Raw genomic sequence first — 15,383 nt, 5'->3', positions numbered from 1 at the left:
AACCGAGAACAAAATCGACCAGTGCCGCCCCCAAACGCCTACTGAAAGAGTAACTTCCGGAGGCACAGAAGAAAGAGCGCAGCGAGGGCGATAGGGTGGAGAAGAGTTTTAGCTGGCTAGGACAGTGCCGCCTGAAATTCTCAGCCTGCCAAGATTTAAACATAGATTAATGTGGCATAATACCCCATCTCCAAAGTCCAAGGTCCATACGACCGTCCATAGCCCCTCTCGAGGCAGTGGTAGAGTCCCAGCTGGTGATTGTTTTTCAGGCATTTACGGTAGCCACCTCAATCTTGTAGCGCTCAAGCGCGCGCACAGACGTGAACGCCGCCAGCGGGGGGAGGGGGTGGGGCGATGCTTAAGTGTCTACGCATCCGTAGTGCGACGCACGCAGGCGTAGTACGGTCCCCCGGGCGACGGCGGTGGCGGCTCCTCGGGGTCCTCGGCTCCCTCTCCGCGGCCCGATTCGCCGTCAGAAACTCACTGTTTGGGGCTGCGGACTTCCTCGTCGTGCCCCACAAAAGTAAAGCTTGGGGACCTGGGGGGAGCCGGAAGTATCGCCTCGAGATCCCCAAATACTATCGGGGAAACGGAAGTGGCCGTCGGTGGCAGGTTTGGGGGAGACCGGAAGTGACGGTCCATGGGGAAGTCGGGGGCGGAGCCGCGGGGTGGTGGGGGTGTGTGTGTTTGTGTGTGTGTGTGTGTTTGTGTTTGGCTGTGGGTTAGTTGTGCCGTTCTGCTGGAACACCGTGGGAAGGCAGCAGACGCGGGCAGTCAGCTAGCAGGTCCGTCGCCCCGTGAGTGCCGTTTCTGGTCTATGGTGAGTTAGGAGGGTTCGATGGGCGTGGCGCGCGTGCGCGAAACCACTTTCTCCGCAGAGTGTGGGGCGACCACCGTTTTCGCGTTGTCCCAGGATTTTCCGACCTCTGGGGTGCTTGTCCTGCCGTGACCGGTGATGACACTAGTCTCTGGTCTCGTGCTTCCTTCCTAATCTGACTGGCTCCCTGCTAATTGTGATTGGCGTCGTGGAGCCCCTCCCACCTCTCGTCCTCCAGCTCCCTGTGCCGTCGATCTCCTGCCCTTTGTGTTTCTCTCCCTGTGCCCCGGAATCAGAAGGGGGATGGGGACAGGTGTGAATGTGTGTATGTGTGTGCAGGAGAAACTTTTTAGGTATTGGGGCAGGGATTAATGCTAGGGAGTCTTCCGGGTACACTCTGGTCTGGGCAACAGCGGGCCTTCCTTCCTTCGTTCTTTAGAGACCTGTCGGCCATGGAGCCTAATGATAGTACCAGTACCGCTGTGGAGGAGCCTGACAGCTTGGAGGTGTTGGTGAAGACCCTGGACTCTCAAACTCGGACCTTTATTGTGGGGGCCCAGGTGAGACACCTCAGTAGTTCTGGAAGACACCTTTGGCTTTTCCTCATTTAGGCCCCTTAGCCTGAGAGATGAGCCTGATTTTCTGGTCACCAGATTTTCTTTTCTTTTTTTTCCTTTTTTTTTTTTTGAGATGGAGTCTCACTCTGTCTTCCAGGCTGGAGTGCAGTGGCGGGATCTCGACTCACTGAAACCTCCACCTCTTGGGTTCAAGCAATTCTCCTATCTCAGCCTCCTGAGTAGCTGGGATTACAGGCGTGTGCCACTATACCCATCTGATTTTTGTATTTTTAGTAGAGACGGGGTTTCACCATGTTGGTCAGGCTGGTCTCAAACTCCTTACCTCAGGTGATCTGCCCTCCTCAGCCTCCCAAAGTGCTGGGATTACAGGCATGAGCCACTGCACCTGGCTTCAGATTTTCTTTTTATTGATCCCTTTGTTCGTATTCCAGTAGAACGTTTTCTGATGTTTTGTGAGTGAGGCTGATTTTGTTGTGTCCTCCACATGGATAGAACTTAATGCAGAGGGAAATACAGAGGAAGGAAGAATCTGTGTGTCATCATCATGGGTGGACCCCAACCCAAAGGGACAGGCATGGCTCTGGCCTTTGGGAAGGGAAACAGCACAGGGACCCGAAGCAAGTGTGTCTTACTGATAGAAATTGGTCAGGTCTATGCTGTGTTTTTAAAGGGTAGAAATCAGAACCCATAATGGAGATAGGTCCTTGATAGACTGTTGAGTGAAATTACTAATTTTTGTGGCATAGCTTGAGTCTCTTGAGCTTAAAGCCTTGGACACAGCTATCTGTATCTTTGTCTTTATTCCTGTAATACTTGGAGACAAATTGCATGTGGGGTGGTCCATGGTTTTGTAAAATGTGATATTACCTGTATATAAAAAAGCCATATATAGACTTGTGATTAGATGTATATAAATACTGTGGTACTTCCCAAGAGTCAGTTTGTAGTTAGGAAAAATATTTCTCTTTTTGCTTTTTTTTTTTTTTTTGAGGTGGAGTTTTGCTCTTGTTGCCTAGGATGGAGGGCTGGGGCGCAATATCAGCTCACTGCAACCTCTGCCTCCTGGGTTCAAGTGATTTTCCTGCCTCAGCCTCCTGAGTATCTAGGATTACAGACACCTATCACCACGCCTGGCTAATTTTTGTATTTTTAGTAGAGACAGGGTTTTACCATGTTGGCCAGGCTGGTCTTGAACTCCTGACCTCAGGTGATCCACCTGCCTCGGCCTCCCAAAGTGCTGGGATTACAGGTGTGAGCCACTGTGCCTGGGACGTTTTTTGCTACTTTCTTATCTTCTTAGTCTTTCTTCATTAACCTGATACCAGACCCCATCTTCTTTGCCATTTTTTAATCTTGGAAATCGCAGGAGAGTCTGGTAAATAAACTGGTATCATCTTGTGTTTGGAAAGGGGTCACTGATGTCTCTAGACACATATTCCCTTGGGTGCCAGGTAGATAATATAATGTCCATGTGGTTTTTTTTGTTTTTCATCCGTGTTATTTTTCCTGGATCTATAACCTGAGCTTCATTAAGTTTATTTATTTAATTTTTTGAGATGCAGTCCCTCTCTGTCACCCAGGCTAGAGTGTAGTGATGCGATCTCGGCTCACTGCAACCTCCGCCTCCCGAATTCAAGTGATTCTTTTGCCTCAGCCTCCCTAATAGCTGGGATTACAGGCGCCCACCACCATGCTTGGCTAATTTTTTTGTATTTTTAGTAAAAAAGGGGTTTCACCATGTTGGCCAGGCTGGTCTCAAACTCCTGACCTAATGTGATCTGCCTGCCTTGGCCTCCCAAAGTGCTGGGATTACAGGCGTGAGCCACCTCACCCAGCCAAGTTTATTGTCCGTATTTTGACAGCTGTTACTTTAGTTTAAGGGTTTGCACAGTAATTATCTCACAGTCAAGACAAATGGGTAGTGATTCTGTGGTGGTTTTTACCCGTCACCTCCACAACTCGGTTGTCTTTGTTCTTCCTCTTTCCTCCATTCTTTCCATTCCTGTGCATGCCTCTTCTTCCTTTCAGATGAATGTAAAAGAGTTTAAGGAGCACATTGCTGCCTCTGTCAGCATCCCATCTGAAAAACAACGGCTCATTTACCAGGGACGAGTTCTGCAAGATGATAAGAAGCTTCAGGAATACAGTAAGGGGACTGGAAGGCAGTTCAGAGGTTGGGGCTGCTGTCTGGAGAGATGAACTGAGTCCATGGGTTTACCTGTTCACACTATGTTTTGGTGTGTGTCTATTTTTCTGCAGATGTCGGGGGAAAGGTTATCCACCTGGTGGAACGGGCTCCTCCTCAGACTCAGCTCCCTTCTGGGGCGTCTTCTGGGACGGGGTCTGCCTCAGCCACTCATGGTGGGGGACCCCCGCCTGGTACTCGGGGGCCTGGGGCCTCTGTTCATGACCGGAATGCCAACAGCTATGTCATGGTTGGAACCTTCAATCTTCCTGTAAGCTTATGTTCCACAGGGGAGGGCTTTTGTGGGTAGCTTTGGTTGTGGTAGCACCAGGGAATTAGTGAGATAGATGCTTCCATCTTTAGATTGGGTTCAGGGGGCCCTGTGGTGTGCTATTGGTCTCAGTCTTTAAGGAGAAAAGAGGGTGGGGCTCCAGGGAATGAATTGGAGGTATGGAGGCCTTAGTGTTGGCTTCTCCCAGAACAACTTCCCTTACCCTTTCCCCAGAGTGACGGCTCTGCTGTGGATGTTCACATCAACATGGAACAGGCCCCGATTCAGGTATTGAGGGGCCTCCGAGGGTCAGGGAAGGGGATCTGGGAGAAGGGGGCTGGGAGGTGGGGTGGACCTGGCTGAGAGATGGCTGGGACTTGATTTAGTAGGTGGTAGAACTCACGGCTTCATCTGTAACCTACCCTGATAAACCTTCTCTCATTGTAGAGTGAGCCCCGGGTACGGCTGGTGATGGCTCAGCACATGATCAGGGATATACAGACCTTACTATCCCGGATGGAGGTAAGTGGGCAAGGCTGGCTATGGCTAGGGTCTCTCCCCACGCTCCCTCTCCCTTTTCTCTCAGCCTGGAGGTTAGGGCTTCACTGGCCACATCCATAGGGTTTGGCCTTCATAATCTAGTCTTATCTGCAGTATTTATTCTTTTGGGCAAAAAAAGTATCTTTGTGAGGCTCTCTCATTTCTGCCAATCCTCTTGGTGCCTGGTATCTGGGGAGTTTGTTTCAGACTTGTCTCATGGCATCTCTTTTCAATTAAAGGATTCCGCACTCTGAACTTGTGGAGGCTGGGAAACCAACTTGTGGAGGAAAGGAAACCACAATCTCTACTCTTTTTTTTTTTTTTTTGAGACGGAGTCTCGCTTCTCGCCCAGGCGGCTGGAGTGCAGTGACGCGATCTCGACTCACTGCAAGCTCCGCCTCCCGGGTTCACGCCATTCTCCTGCCTCAGCCTCCAGAGTAGCTAGGACTACAGGTGCCCGCCACCACGCCCGGCTAATTTTTTGTATTTTTAGTAGAAACGGGGTTTCACCATGTTAGCCAAGATGGTCTCGATCTCCTGACCTCGTGATCCGCCCGCCTCGGCCTCCCAAAGTGCTGGGATTACAGGCGTGAGCCACCGCACCCGGCCAATCTCTACTCTTTGTTAGAAATTTATTTACAAATATTACAGATGCTGTGGCTGGGCGTGGTGGCTCCCGCCTGTAATCCCAACACTTTAGGTCGCCATGGGAGGGGGATAACGTGTGGTCAGGAGTTCCAATCCAGCCTGGCCAACATGGTGAAACCCTGTCTCTGCTAAAAGTACAAAAATTAGTTGGGTGTGGTGGCACGTGCCTGTAGTCTTGGCTACTTGGAAGGCTGAGGCAAGAGAATCTCTTTTTTTTTTGAGATGGAGTCTTGCTCTGTCACCCAGGCTGGAGTGCAGTGGCCCGATCTCGGCTCACTGCAAGCTCCGCCTCCCGGGTTCACGCCATTCTCCTGCCTCAGCCTCTCTGAGTAGCTGGGACTACAGGCGCCCGCCACCACGCCTGGCTAATTTTTTTTGTATTTTTAGTAGAGATGGGGTTTCACTGTGGTCTCGATCTCCTGACCTCGTGATCCGCCCGCCTCGGCCTCCCAAAGTGCTGGGATTACAAGCGTGAGCCACCGCGCCCGGCCAAGAGAATCTCTTGAACCTGGGAGGCGGAGGTTGCAGTGAGCTGAGATCATGCCACTACACTCCAGTCTGGGCAACAGAGCGAGACTGTCTCAAAAAAAAAAAAAAAAAAAAATTACAGATGCTTACTATGCATCTAATTCATGTCAGTCTTATGCTAGTTGCTAGCGAGTCAGAGATAAAATTGCAGAGCCATGCCTTCAGGGAGTCTAGTTAGGATACTTTCTCTGTTCAGTCTCCTGTAGAGTAATCCTCTGCAGCAGTCTTATCCTGCCTTTGGTATCCTGACTCTCCCCTACCTTCAGTGTCGAGGAGGGCCCCAACCGCAGCACAGTCAGCCGCCCCCGCAGCCACCGGCCGTGACCTCGGAGCCAGTAGCCTTGAGCTCTCAAACATCAGAACCAGTTGAAAGTGAAGCACCTCCCCGGGAGCCCATGGAGGCAGAAGAAGTGGAGGAGCGTGCCCCAGCCCAGAACCCGGAGCTCACTCCTGGCCCAGCCCCAGCGGGCCCAACACCTGCCCCGGAAACAAACGCACCCAAGTGAGAGATGGAGGGAATCTTTAGGGAGTGGGGAATCCTAAGTGAAGTATGGGGAGAAGGAAATGAACCATGGCAAGGGAGGGAAAGGATTACTTGGAGGTCTTAGTTGAAGGGTTAGCACTGAGGGGCGAGGAGGGGTGCTCTCGGTATAGGTAAATGATGCTAGGACAGGCAGCTGAGAAGAACTGCTGTTCTCCCTACGGCAAGGAAATCCAAATGGTATCTCCTGAGCCCAATCAGAATTCTCCTTTGAGTTCATGAAGGCCTGTTCTCTTTCTTAGAATTAGTCTCTCATCATTGTAGGTGCAGGATTGTGGTGGGGAGGGTGGGAGCAGTTCATTTTCTTCTCCCCATCCTCTCATGGGTGGGAGTAAAGAATAGAAGCTTTGGCTGGGCGCAGTGGCTCATGCCTGTAATCTCAGCACTTTGGGAGGCCGAAGCGGGCAGATCACCTGAGGTCAGGAGTTCGAGACCAGCCTGGCCAACATGGTGAAACCCTGTCTCTACTAAAAAATACAGGCCGGGCGCGGTGGCTCACACCTGTAATCCCAGCACTTTGGGAGGCCAAGGCGGGTGGATCATGAGGTCAGGAGATCGAGACCATCCTGGCTAACACGATGAAACCCTGTCTCTATTAAAAATACAAAAAATTAGCTGGGCATGGTGGCGGGTGCCTGTAATCGCAGCTACTCGGGAGGCTGAGGCAGGAGAATGGCGTGAACCTGGGAGGCAGAACTTGCAGTCAACCGAGATCGCGCCACTTCCTGGGTGACAGAGCGAGACTCCATCGCAAAAAAAAAAAAAAAAAAAATACAAAAATTCGCCGGGCGTGGTGGCAGGCAACTTAATCCCAGCTACTTGGGAGGCAGAGGCAGGAGAATCGTTTGAACCCGGGAGGCGGAGGTTGAAGAGAATAGAAGCTTTGCTGGTCCAGAGAAGGATTGGGCCAGGGCTCTGGGAGACCAGAGAGAAAGAGGGCACATGTGGTCCCTGTTGACTGTGAGGGTGGGAATCTGAGGAAAGCTTTGGCTCATTGCCCCTTGGGTTTGTCCACAGCCATCCTTCACCTGCGGAGTATGTTGAGGTGCTCCAGGAGCTACAGCGGCTGGAGAGTCGCCTCCAGCCCTTCTTGCAGCGCTACTACGAGGTTCTGGGTGCTGCTGCCACCACGGACTACAATAACAATGTGAGCCCTTTGATGGCCCTGCCCTTTCTCCTCAGCCCCAGTACTCCCAAAACAGAACAGGCTGAAATACAGATAACTCTTTCCCTCCCTCGAAAAACATTGCAACAGGGCCAGGTGCAGTGGCTCATGCCTGTAATCCCAGCACTTTGGGAGGCCAAGGTGGGCGGATCATCTGAGGTCGGGAGTTTGAGACTAGCCTGGCCAACATGGCGCAACCCCATCTCTACTGAAAATATAAAAATTAGCTGGACGTAGTGGTGTACACACCTGTAATCCCAGCTACTCAGGAGGCTGAGGCAGGAGAATCGCTTGAACTCGGGAGGAGGATGTTGCAGTGAGCCGAGATTGCACTACTGCACTCTAGCCTGGGTGACAGAGCGAGACTGTCTCAAAAACAAAACAAAACAAAACAAAAAAACACACATTGCAACAAAACAATTTCCCTCTAAACCTGTAAGTGATTTTTTCCTCCCTTACAGAGAAGGTGATAATCTTTGCTGTAAGCACTGTCCTCGTACCCCTTGTGCCCCTGAATGAATTTAGAAAATTTAAAGTAAAGGAGATCAGTATATGATGACTTACTGATTCATTGTAGTGTTTTAATAGGATGTTCCTTATGTGAATAAGATATAATTTATTTGCAAAGACTTGGTCTACATACAAACTTTCAAGGATATAACTGAAAGTTTTGGAGGACATGGTGTTCTCAGTAGGCATTATTGCTTTTATTAGTGAGATGGACTCCAGCTTGATATTTTCTGCCATTTTGTGTTTGGCTGGTGTGTGCAGCACGAGGGCCGGGAGGAGGATCAGCGGTTGATCAACTTGGTAGGGGAGAGCCTGCGACTGCTGGGCAACACCTTTGTTGCACTGTCTGACCTGCGCTGCAATCTGGCCTGCGCGCCCCCACGACACCTGCATGTGGTCCGGCCTATGTCTCACTACACCACCCCCATGGTGCTCCAGCAGGCAGCCATTCCCATACAGGTGGGTTAAAGGGAGTCTGGCCTGAGGGAGAGTGAGGGGTGTTGATAGAGTGACCCAGGGTAGCTACTGGGCCTGAAGGAGGTTAGGAAAGGAGGAGACTTTGGAAACATGGTGATGGAGGCTGGAGATACTTTAGAGGTTTCTCATGAGGTTTTCTTGGTTAGGCTCTTGTATTTTTCTCACTTCTGCCTGTCCATCTGTCTTTTTCAGATCAATGTGGGAACCACTGTGACCATGACGGGAAATGGGGCTCGGCCCCCGCCAACTCCCAATGCGGAGGCACCTCCCCCTGGTCCTGGGCAGGCCTCATCCGTGGCTCCGTCTTCTACCAATGTCGAGTCCTCAGCTGAGGGGGCTCCCCCGCCAGGTCCAGCTCCCCCACCAGCCACCAGCCACCCGAGGGTCATCCGGATTTCCCACCAGAGTGTGGAACCCGTGGTCATGATGCACATGAACATTCAAGGTGAGTTAGGATCAGTTGCTGGCGAGAAGAGCAGGATCAGCATGATGAGGGAGGTTCATGCTGAGGTGTGAGGGAACAGGGTGGGGAAGGGAGAGGCCCATGCTGGTGGTGGTAGCCTGGGGACCAGAGCAGAAGCTTTAGTAGACAGATTTGGGGGGTGTGGGGGTTGCTTTGTCTTTGGAGGTGTGTTTGTGTGGTGAAGGGAGCACCTTTCCCTGTTTAGATGGAGGGAAAGGCAGGCTTTCTGATTGGGGGATTATGGGCCTGAAGTATGCCTAATCTCAGAAGGATATAGTTAGGCCTTGGCCCTGCCTACCTCAGGGCCACTGTCTCTGTCTCCCTGCCCAGATTCTGGCACACAGCCTGGTGGTGTTCCGAGTGCTCCCACTGGCCCCCTGGGACCCCCTGGTCATGGCCAAACCGTGGGTAAGAGTGAGGGCATCAGGGCAGGCTGAGCTCTGGGTAGAGAAGGGGAAGGGCTGAGTGGGTGGGTTGAAGGGGTCCAGGTTCAAGGTTACATCAGACCCGCCCCCCAGGCTCCACCCTCATCCAGCTGCCCTCCCTGCCCCCTGAGTTCATGCACGCCGTCGCCCACCAGATCACTCATCAGGCCATGGTGGCAGCTGTTGCCTCCGCGGCCGCAGGTAATGACCTGGAAGGGGAGGCTTGGGAGGTGGGGCACAGTCCATGGTGGCAGCTGGCTGGCAAGGGCCTGGCCCTCAGCCCTCTTCGGTCTCTCTCTTCTGCCACCCACAGGACAGCAGGTGCCAGGCTTCCCAACAGCTCCAACCCGGGTGGTCATTGCCCGGCCCACTCCTCCACAGGCTCGGCCTTCCCATCCTGGAGGGCCCCCAGTCTCTGGGACACTGGTGAGCAAGGGTCGGGGAGTTCTAGTGCGTAACAGTCTAGGCAGGGACTCCTGTGGTGGTGCATGGAAGGGCAGGTCTGAAGTTCTCCCTTGCTCTCTATCCAGCAGGGCGCCGGTCTGGGTACCAATGCCTCGTTGGCCCAGATGGTGAGCGGCCTTGTGGGGCAGCTTCTTATGCAGCCAGTCCTTGTGGGTGAGTTTTCATTCTTCCCCACTCAGACTTTCAACTCCTTTCCTAGTCTGCTTACTGGCACTTTCCAGTTCTTTCCGTATTTTCTTGGTTCCTGCTTTCCTGGAGTGGGGCTGCTGTAGTGTCTTGTTTGTCTTCAGGTTTCAGCTTTTTTTTTTTTTTTTTTTGAGATGGAGTCTCACTCCGTTGCTAGCCTGGAGTGCGGTGGCATGATCTTGGCTCACTGCAACCTCTGCCTCCCGGGTTCAAGTGATTCTCCTGCCTCAGCCTCCCGAGTAGCTGGGATTACAGGTGCATGCCACCACGCCCAGCTAATTTTTTATGTTTTTAGTAGAGATGGGGGTTTCACCATGTTGGCCAGGATGGTCTAGATCTTTTGACCTTGTGATCCACCCGCCTCGGCCTCCCAAAGTGCTGGGATTATAGGCTTGAGCCATCGTGCCCGGCCAGCTTTTTTCTTTTTTTTTTAAGTTACAGAGTCTTGCTCTGTCACCCAGACTGGAGTGCAGTGGTGCAATCCAGTGAGTTATAGTTCACTGTAACCTTGAACTCCTGGGCCCAAACAGTTCTCCCACCTCATCCTCCTGAGTAGCTAGCAGTACTAGCTCCTGGCTAGTAATTGTCTTTTTTTTTTTCTGGTAGAGATGGGGTCTTGCTATGTGGCCTAGACTCCTGGGCTCAGGCAGTTCTCATGCCTTGGCCTCCCAAAGTTGCTAGGATTACAGCCGAGAGCCACCATGCTCAGCCCAGCTTTCTTTTTTTGGTTTCTTACAGCTCAGGGGACCCCAGGTATGGCTCCACCGCCAGCCCCGGCCACTGCTTCTGCCAGTGCTGGCACCACCAACACAGCTACCACAGCTGGCCCCGCTCCTGGGGGGCCTGCCCAGCCTCCACCCGCCCCTCAACCCTCCACGGCTGATCTTCAATTCTCTCAGCTTCTGGGGAACCTGCTAGGGCCTGCAGGGCCGGGGGCTGGAGGGCCTGGTGTGGCTTCTCCCACCATCACTGTGGCGATGCCTGGTGTCCCTGCCTTTCTCCAGGGCATGACTGACTTCTTGCAGGTGAGTGGCTGGCTCGCCATTCACCTCACCTTCCTGTCCCCTGGCCCAGCCAGGCAGTGGTACCTTCTTGCCATTATATAACCACTAGGTAAGAGCCCCTAGTGACATGTTAGGGGAAGGGGCTCTGGGAATAATTCATTGACTCTGAACCTTTCATTTTAAAGATGAAGAAAATGAGGTTTAGAAAAAGAAAGTATAGTAATTAGTGTCACTGCTTTCTGACAACCTGTTCAGAGGAAGAGGTAGGTAGTTGTGCTGCCTGACTGTTAAATACCTACCATACTTCTGCTTTAAGCAGTGAAGATCAGAATGTAACTCCCCATCTTCCCAGACCCGTTGGTTTGTGCCCTCTTGATGCCGTATTATTTCTGTGTGTCTGCATTCTCACCTCACCTTCTGTTCTTTGTTCCTTCTCTATTTGCCAGGCAACACAGACAGCCCCTCCACCACCCCCACCTCCTCCACCCCCACCACCTGCCCCAGAGCAGCAGACCATGCCCCCACCAGGCTCCCCTTCTGGTGGCGCAGGGAGTCCTGGAGGCCTGGGTCTTGAGAGCCTGTCACCTGAGTTTTTTACTTCAGTGGTGCAGGGTGTGCTGAGCTCCCTGCTGGGCTCCTTGGGGGCTCGGGCTGGCAGCAGTGAAAGTATTGCTGCCTTCATACAACGCCTCAGTGGATCCAGCAACATCTTTGAGCCTGGAGCTGATGGGGCCCTTGGTGAGCAAAAGGGATGCTTTGGCTTGCTCCAGGAAGGGGCAGCCAGAGGAAAGTAGATGGCCTTGGTTTAGGGGTTTTGCCAAGGTGGGATGAGGTTGATGATCTGGTTGTGGGTGGGCAGGCCAGGTGGTAAAGGCCGTTGCTAACATCTGCCCTTGTCCCCCAGGATTCTTTGGGGCCCTGCTCTCTCTTCTGTGCCAGAACTTCTCTATGGTGGACGTAGTGATGCTTCTCCATGGGCACTTCCAGCCACTACAACGGCTCCAGCCCCAGCTGCGATCCTTCTTCCACCAGCACTACCTGGGTGGTCAGGAACCCACACCCAGTAACATCCGGGTAAATGAAGGCCAGGGGCCCCAGAGCTCTCCTCCTTTGCACATTTTATTCCTTATTTCTGACTGCTTCTCTGCCAGGTAAAGCTCCAATTGCCCCCACACAAGCCCTGGACTTGTTGGGGTCCACGTGGAAGTCTTGGGAGGACTGAGGCTTTGAACTAAACCTGTTCTGTTTCCTCCACAGATGGCAACCCACACACTGATCACGGGGCTAGAAGAGTATGTGCGGGAGAGTTTTGTGAGTAACCCTTCTCTATTCCTTTCCTCTCCTGGGTCTGGTCAAGGCAGCTGCCTCCTCCGCTCCCAGTCTTATGATTCCTGATTTTGGGATGTTTGTGTTATCTTGTCTGTCAGTCCTTGGTGCAGGTTCAGCCAGGTGTGGACATCATCCGGACAAACCTGGAATTTCTCCAAGAGCAGTTTAATAGCATTGCTGCTCATGTGCTGCATTGCACAGGTCAGGGGCTGGCTAGGCAGGGGCAAGTGGGGCCTGTTGCATGTGCAGGGCTGCCACGTGCCAGCATTCCCTCCTTGTATTTTGCCCACAGATAGTGGATTTGGGGCCCGGTTGCTGGAGTTGTGTAACCAAGGCCTGTTTGAATGCCTGGCCCTGAACCTGCACTGCTTGGGGGGACAGCAGATGGAGCTTGCTGCTGTTATCAATGGCCGAATTGTAAGCACCACCTAGCCCCAGGTCCTTAGCCTTTTGTTTCCTGAGGTTTCCATTCTCTGCAGTTTTCATTTTTCTTTTCTAAACTGACATTGTATAACCTGGATCTAATATATTTCTAAAGGTGGTTGAGGGTTTTGTGTTCTAAATCTGCTTTCTGCCCCTCAGCGTCGTATGTCTCGTGGAGTGAATCCCTCCTTGGTGAGCTGGCTGACCACTATGATGGGACTGAGGCTTCAGGTGGTACTGGAGCACATGCCTGTAGGCCCCGATGCCATTCTCAGATACGTTCGCAGGGTTGGTGATCCCCCCCAGGTAAGGGACCTGTTGGGCAATGGGCTCAGGGTACTTGAGAGAACTGGAGAGATCTGAGAGGAAGTATGTTCTTTAATTTCACAGCCACTTCCTGAGGAGCCAATGGAAGTTCAGGGAGCAGAAAGAGCTTCCCCTGAGCCTCAGGTACTCTGGAGAGGGGGAGGTTGAGGGGCCAGATAATGTGGAGTGGAAGGCTGGGGGAGAAGAAAGGTTTGGAGGCTAAAAATTCTGAAGCCTGGCTCTTCCCACCATCTGACACCCAGCGGGAGAATGCTTCCCCAGCCCCTGGAACAACAGCAGAAGAGGCCATGTCCCGAGGTCCACCTCCTGCTCCTGAGGGGGGCTCCCGGGATGAACAGGATGGAGCTTCAGCTGAGACAGAACCTTGGGCAGCTGCAGTCCCCCCAGTAAGTGTCAGGAAGTAATCCAGTGGGTCATGGCAGCTGAAAGTCAGGGACATTACTATTTTCTCATCTTTTCCTCCCCAGGAATGGGTCCCTATTATCCAGCAGGACATTCAGAGCCAGCGGAAGGTGAAACCACAGCCCCCCCTGAGTGATGCCTACCTCAGTGGTATGCCTGCCAAGAGACGCAAGGTTGGTTTTCCTCTTCCCTACGCCTCTCTCTCTATCCAGGTTTCCCCGTCATGCCTGGAATCAAACTATGTGGAGATGGTGGGAGCTCTTGTTATTCAGTCTCCCCTCCCCTCATTTAATGAGGAAACTTTTCTGGGATTTAGACTTGCTCTTGGTTGTTGCATAACCATACAGGACTTGACCTTAGTCTGTTTGCTAGCAGTCCTGTATTAGTTCCTCAGCTGCCTAATCCCCATGTGCTTAGATCCCATTTTCCTTTAAGGTGGGTTTCCTCTTGTGGATTACCTAGCCCTGAATCCCAGATGGCTTGACCCCTTCTGCCTCTCGTTTTGAAGACCACGTTCAAGCACATTCACTTTGGTTTCGGCTAGTGCCAGAGAGAATTAGGAGAGCATTTCTGCTGTAAAAACCACATCCTGGACACTATTTCCCCTCTCTCCACTAGCATGGAGACTCAGTGGAGTGGTTGACTCATGGAAAGGGTGAGCCAGATGGTGGCACTGGATCTGACTTTGATCCTCTTTTCCCTCCCAACCCCCTGTCCCCCAGACGATGCAGGGTGAGGGCCCCCAGCTGCTTCTCTCAGAGGCTGTGAGCCGGGCAGCTAAGGCGGCCGGAGCTCGGCCCCTGACGAGCCCCGAGAGCCTGAGCCGGGACCTGGAGGCACCAGAGGTTCAGGAGAGCTACAGGCAGCAGGTGCCCCCACCTTGAAGCAGAATAGGGATGGTCTAGTGGGAGGGGTTGGGCTACGGTCCCTCTTCCCTGGATCCCTTCAGCGATGAACTGGTCAGCCTGGTGCTACCATTTGTTTTCCCCTTTGGCATCTGGGAAGGCTTGACAGTGCCTTGACGGGCTATTTGACAGTGTGCTTGGTGGGGGAAATGTTAGCTTCTGAGGGACAGCCTCACGTGCCTGCTGGGATCATAGGGACTTGGCCAGCGTTTCTCCAACCAGCTTGCTTTTTCTCTTTAGCTCCGGTCTGATATACAAAAACGACTGCAGGAAGACCCCAACTACAGTCCCCAGCGCTTCCCCAATGCCCAGCGGGCCTTTGCTGAAGATCCTTAGCTCTTTGCTCTATGGCCCTTCCTCATCAGGGGACTGTTTCCCCCCTCTTCCTTCACAGTATTTAAGAAATAAAAGTCAGATTTTTCTGGCTGCTTTCTCTCTACATTGTCTCCATTAAGTAGTGTGTCCCTTAATCTTGTGTGAACTTGTTTTTTAAATCAGTACTTCCTTGGAGTACCAGAAAGCTTGTAGTATCTCCTCGTAAGCATATGGACACTGTTCTGTTCACCCAGCACGCTAAATTGTACAAGCCAGTTTTGATGTATTTTTTTTTTTTTTTTTTTTTTTTTTTTGACACAGAGTATCACTCTGTCTCCCAGGCTGGAGTGCAGTGGCCTGATCTCGATCTTGGCTCACTACAACCTCCGCCTCCTGGGTTCAAGCGATTCTCATGCCTCAGCCTCCTGAGTAGCTGGTACTACAGGCGTCCGCCACCACTCCCGGCTAATTTTTGTATTTTTAGTAGAGACAGGGTTTCACCATATTGGCCAGGCTGGTCTCGAACTCCTGACCTTGTGACCCACCCGCCTTGGCCTCCCGAAGTGCCGGGATTACAGGTGTGAACCTCTGCGCCCGGCCTGATGTATTTTTTGTGCAAAAGCACTTTATTTGTAAATAAAAGAAGACCTGTATTTTGAGTTGGGAGCATATTCCAGGTGCACGCTAGGATAGAGCTCTCAAATTACCCATCAAAAAAAGTTTCTGAGCAGCTGCAGACCTAAGTATAGTCTTAGCATAACTAGCATGCGGCGTTACCATGTGAAATCCCACTTAGTTTGACAATGCTGGAATTGGTCTATCCAATTCAGAGCCCCTTAAATGTGCTCCAACGCTGAGGCCTTAACAGATTTTTCCCCT

General features: G+C 52.2%; 1 protein-coding gene across 14 annotated transcripts; it reads left to right on the top strand.

The window, feature by feature from the left end:
* Positions 1 to 347: 347 nt before the first annotated feature.
* Positions 348 to 14,628, top strand: BAG6 (BCL2 associated athanogene 6). 14 transcript variants are annotated; one of them, XM_030803213.1, is made up of 26 exons: positions 348 to 612; positions 1,257 to 1,377; positions 3,424 to 3,541; positions 3,655 to 3,851; positions 4,086 to 4,139; positions 4,299 to 4,373; positions 5,834 to 6,069; positions 7,126 to 7,255; positions 8,045 to 8,242; positions 8,453 to 8,705; positions 9,054 to 9,131; positions 9,242 to 9,349; positions 9,462 to 9,574; positions 9,682 to 9,766; positions 10,538 to 10,824; positions 11,250 to 11,541; positions 11,708 to 11,877; positions 12,061 to 12,114; positions 12,231 to 12,333; positions 12,425 to 12,549; positions 12,715 to 12,861; positions 12,946 to 13,005; positions 13,125 to 13,268; positions 13,350 to 13,457; positions 14,007 to 14,153; positions 14,430 to 14,628. In XM_030803213.1, exons 2-26 carry the CDS (start codon positions 1,270 to 1,272, stop codon positions 14,523 to 14,525), a joined length of 3,486 nt encoding a protein of 1,161 aa, XP_030659073.1. In that variant the 5' UTR covers positions 348 to 612; positions 1,257 to 1,269; the 3' UTR covers positions 14,526 to 14,628. The 14 variants fall into 14 exon arrangements, with proteins under 14 accessions (XP_030659073.1, XP_030659068.1, XP_030659075.1 ...); XM_030803208.1 differs by having other exon boundaries at positions 9,679 to 9,766; XM_030803209.1 differs by lacking the exon at positions 348 to 612 and adding an exon at positions 644 to 785 and having other exon boundaries at positions 9,679 to 9,766.
* Positions 14,629 to 15,383: the final 755 nt, after the last annotated feature.

The sequence above is a fragment of the Nomascus leucogenys genome, chromosome 22a (genome assembly GCF_006542625.1).
Source record: "Nomascus leucogenys isolate Asia chromosome 22a, Asia_NLE_v1, whole genome shotgun sequence".
Classification (NCBI taxonomy): domain Eukaryota; kingdom Metazoa; phylum Chordata; class Mammalia; order Primates; family Hylobatidae; genus Nomascus; species Nomascus leucogenys.
Note: the sequence above shows the minus strand (reverse complement) of the source record. Positions and strands in the feature narration are given on the sequence as shown.

What these genes read in the sequence shown, in the direction of transcription:
- BAG6 (XM_030803208.1), top strand. Translation starts at nt 1,270, where the DNA reads ATGGAGCCTAATGATAGTACCAGTACCGCTGTGGAGGAGCCTGACAGC. An exon ending in CCGGAAACAAACGCACCCAA is followed by an intron (nt 6,070 to 7,125) that starts GTGAGAGATGGA and finishes GTTTGTCCACAG; the next exon opens with CCATCCTTCACCTGCGGAGT. An exon ending in GAGCTTCCCCTGAGCCTCAG is followed by an intron (nt 13,006 to 13,124) that starts GTACTCTGGAGA and finishes TCTGACACCCAG; the next exon opens with CGGGAGAATGCTTCCCCAGC.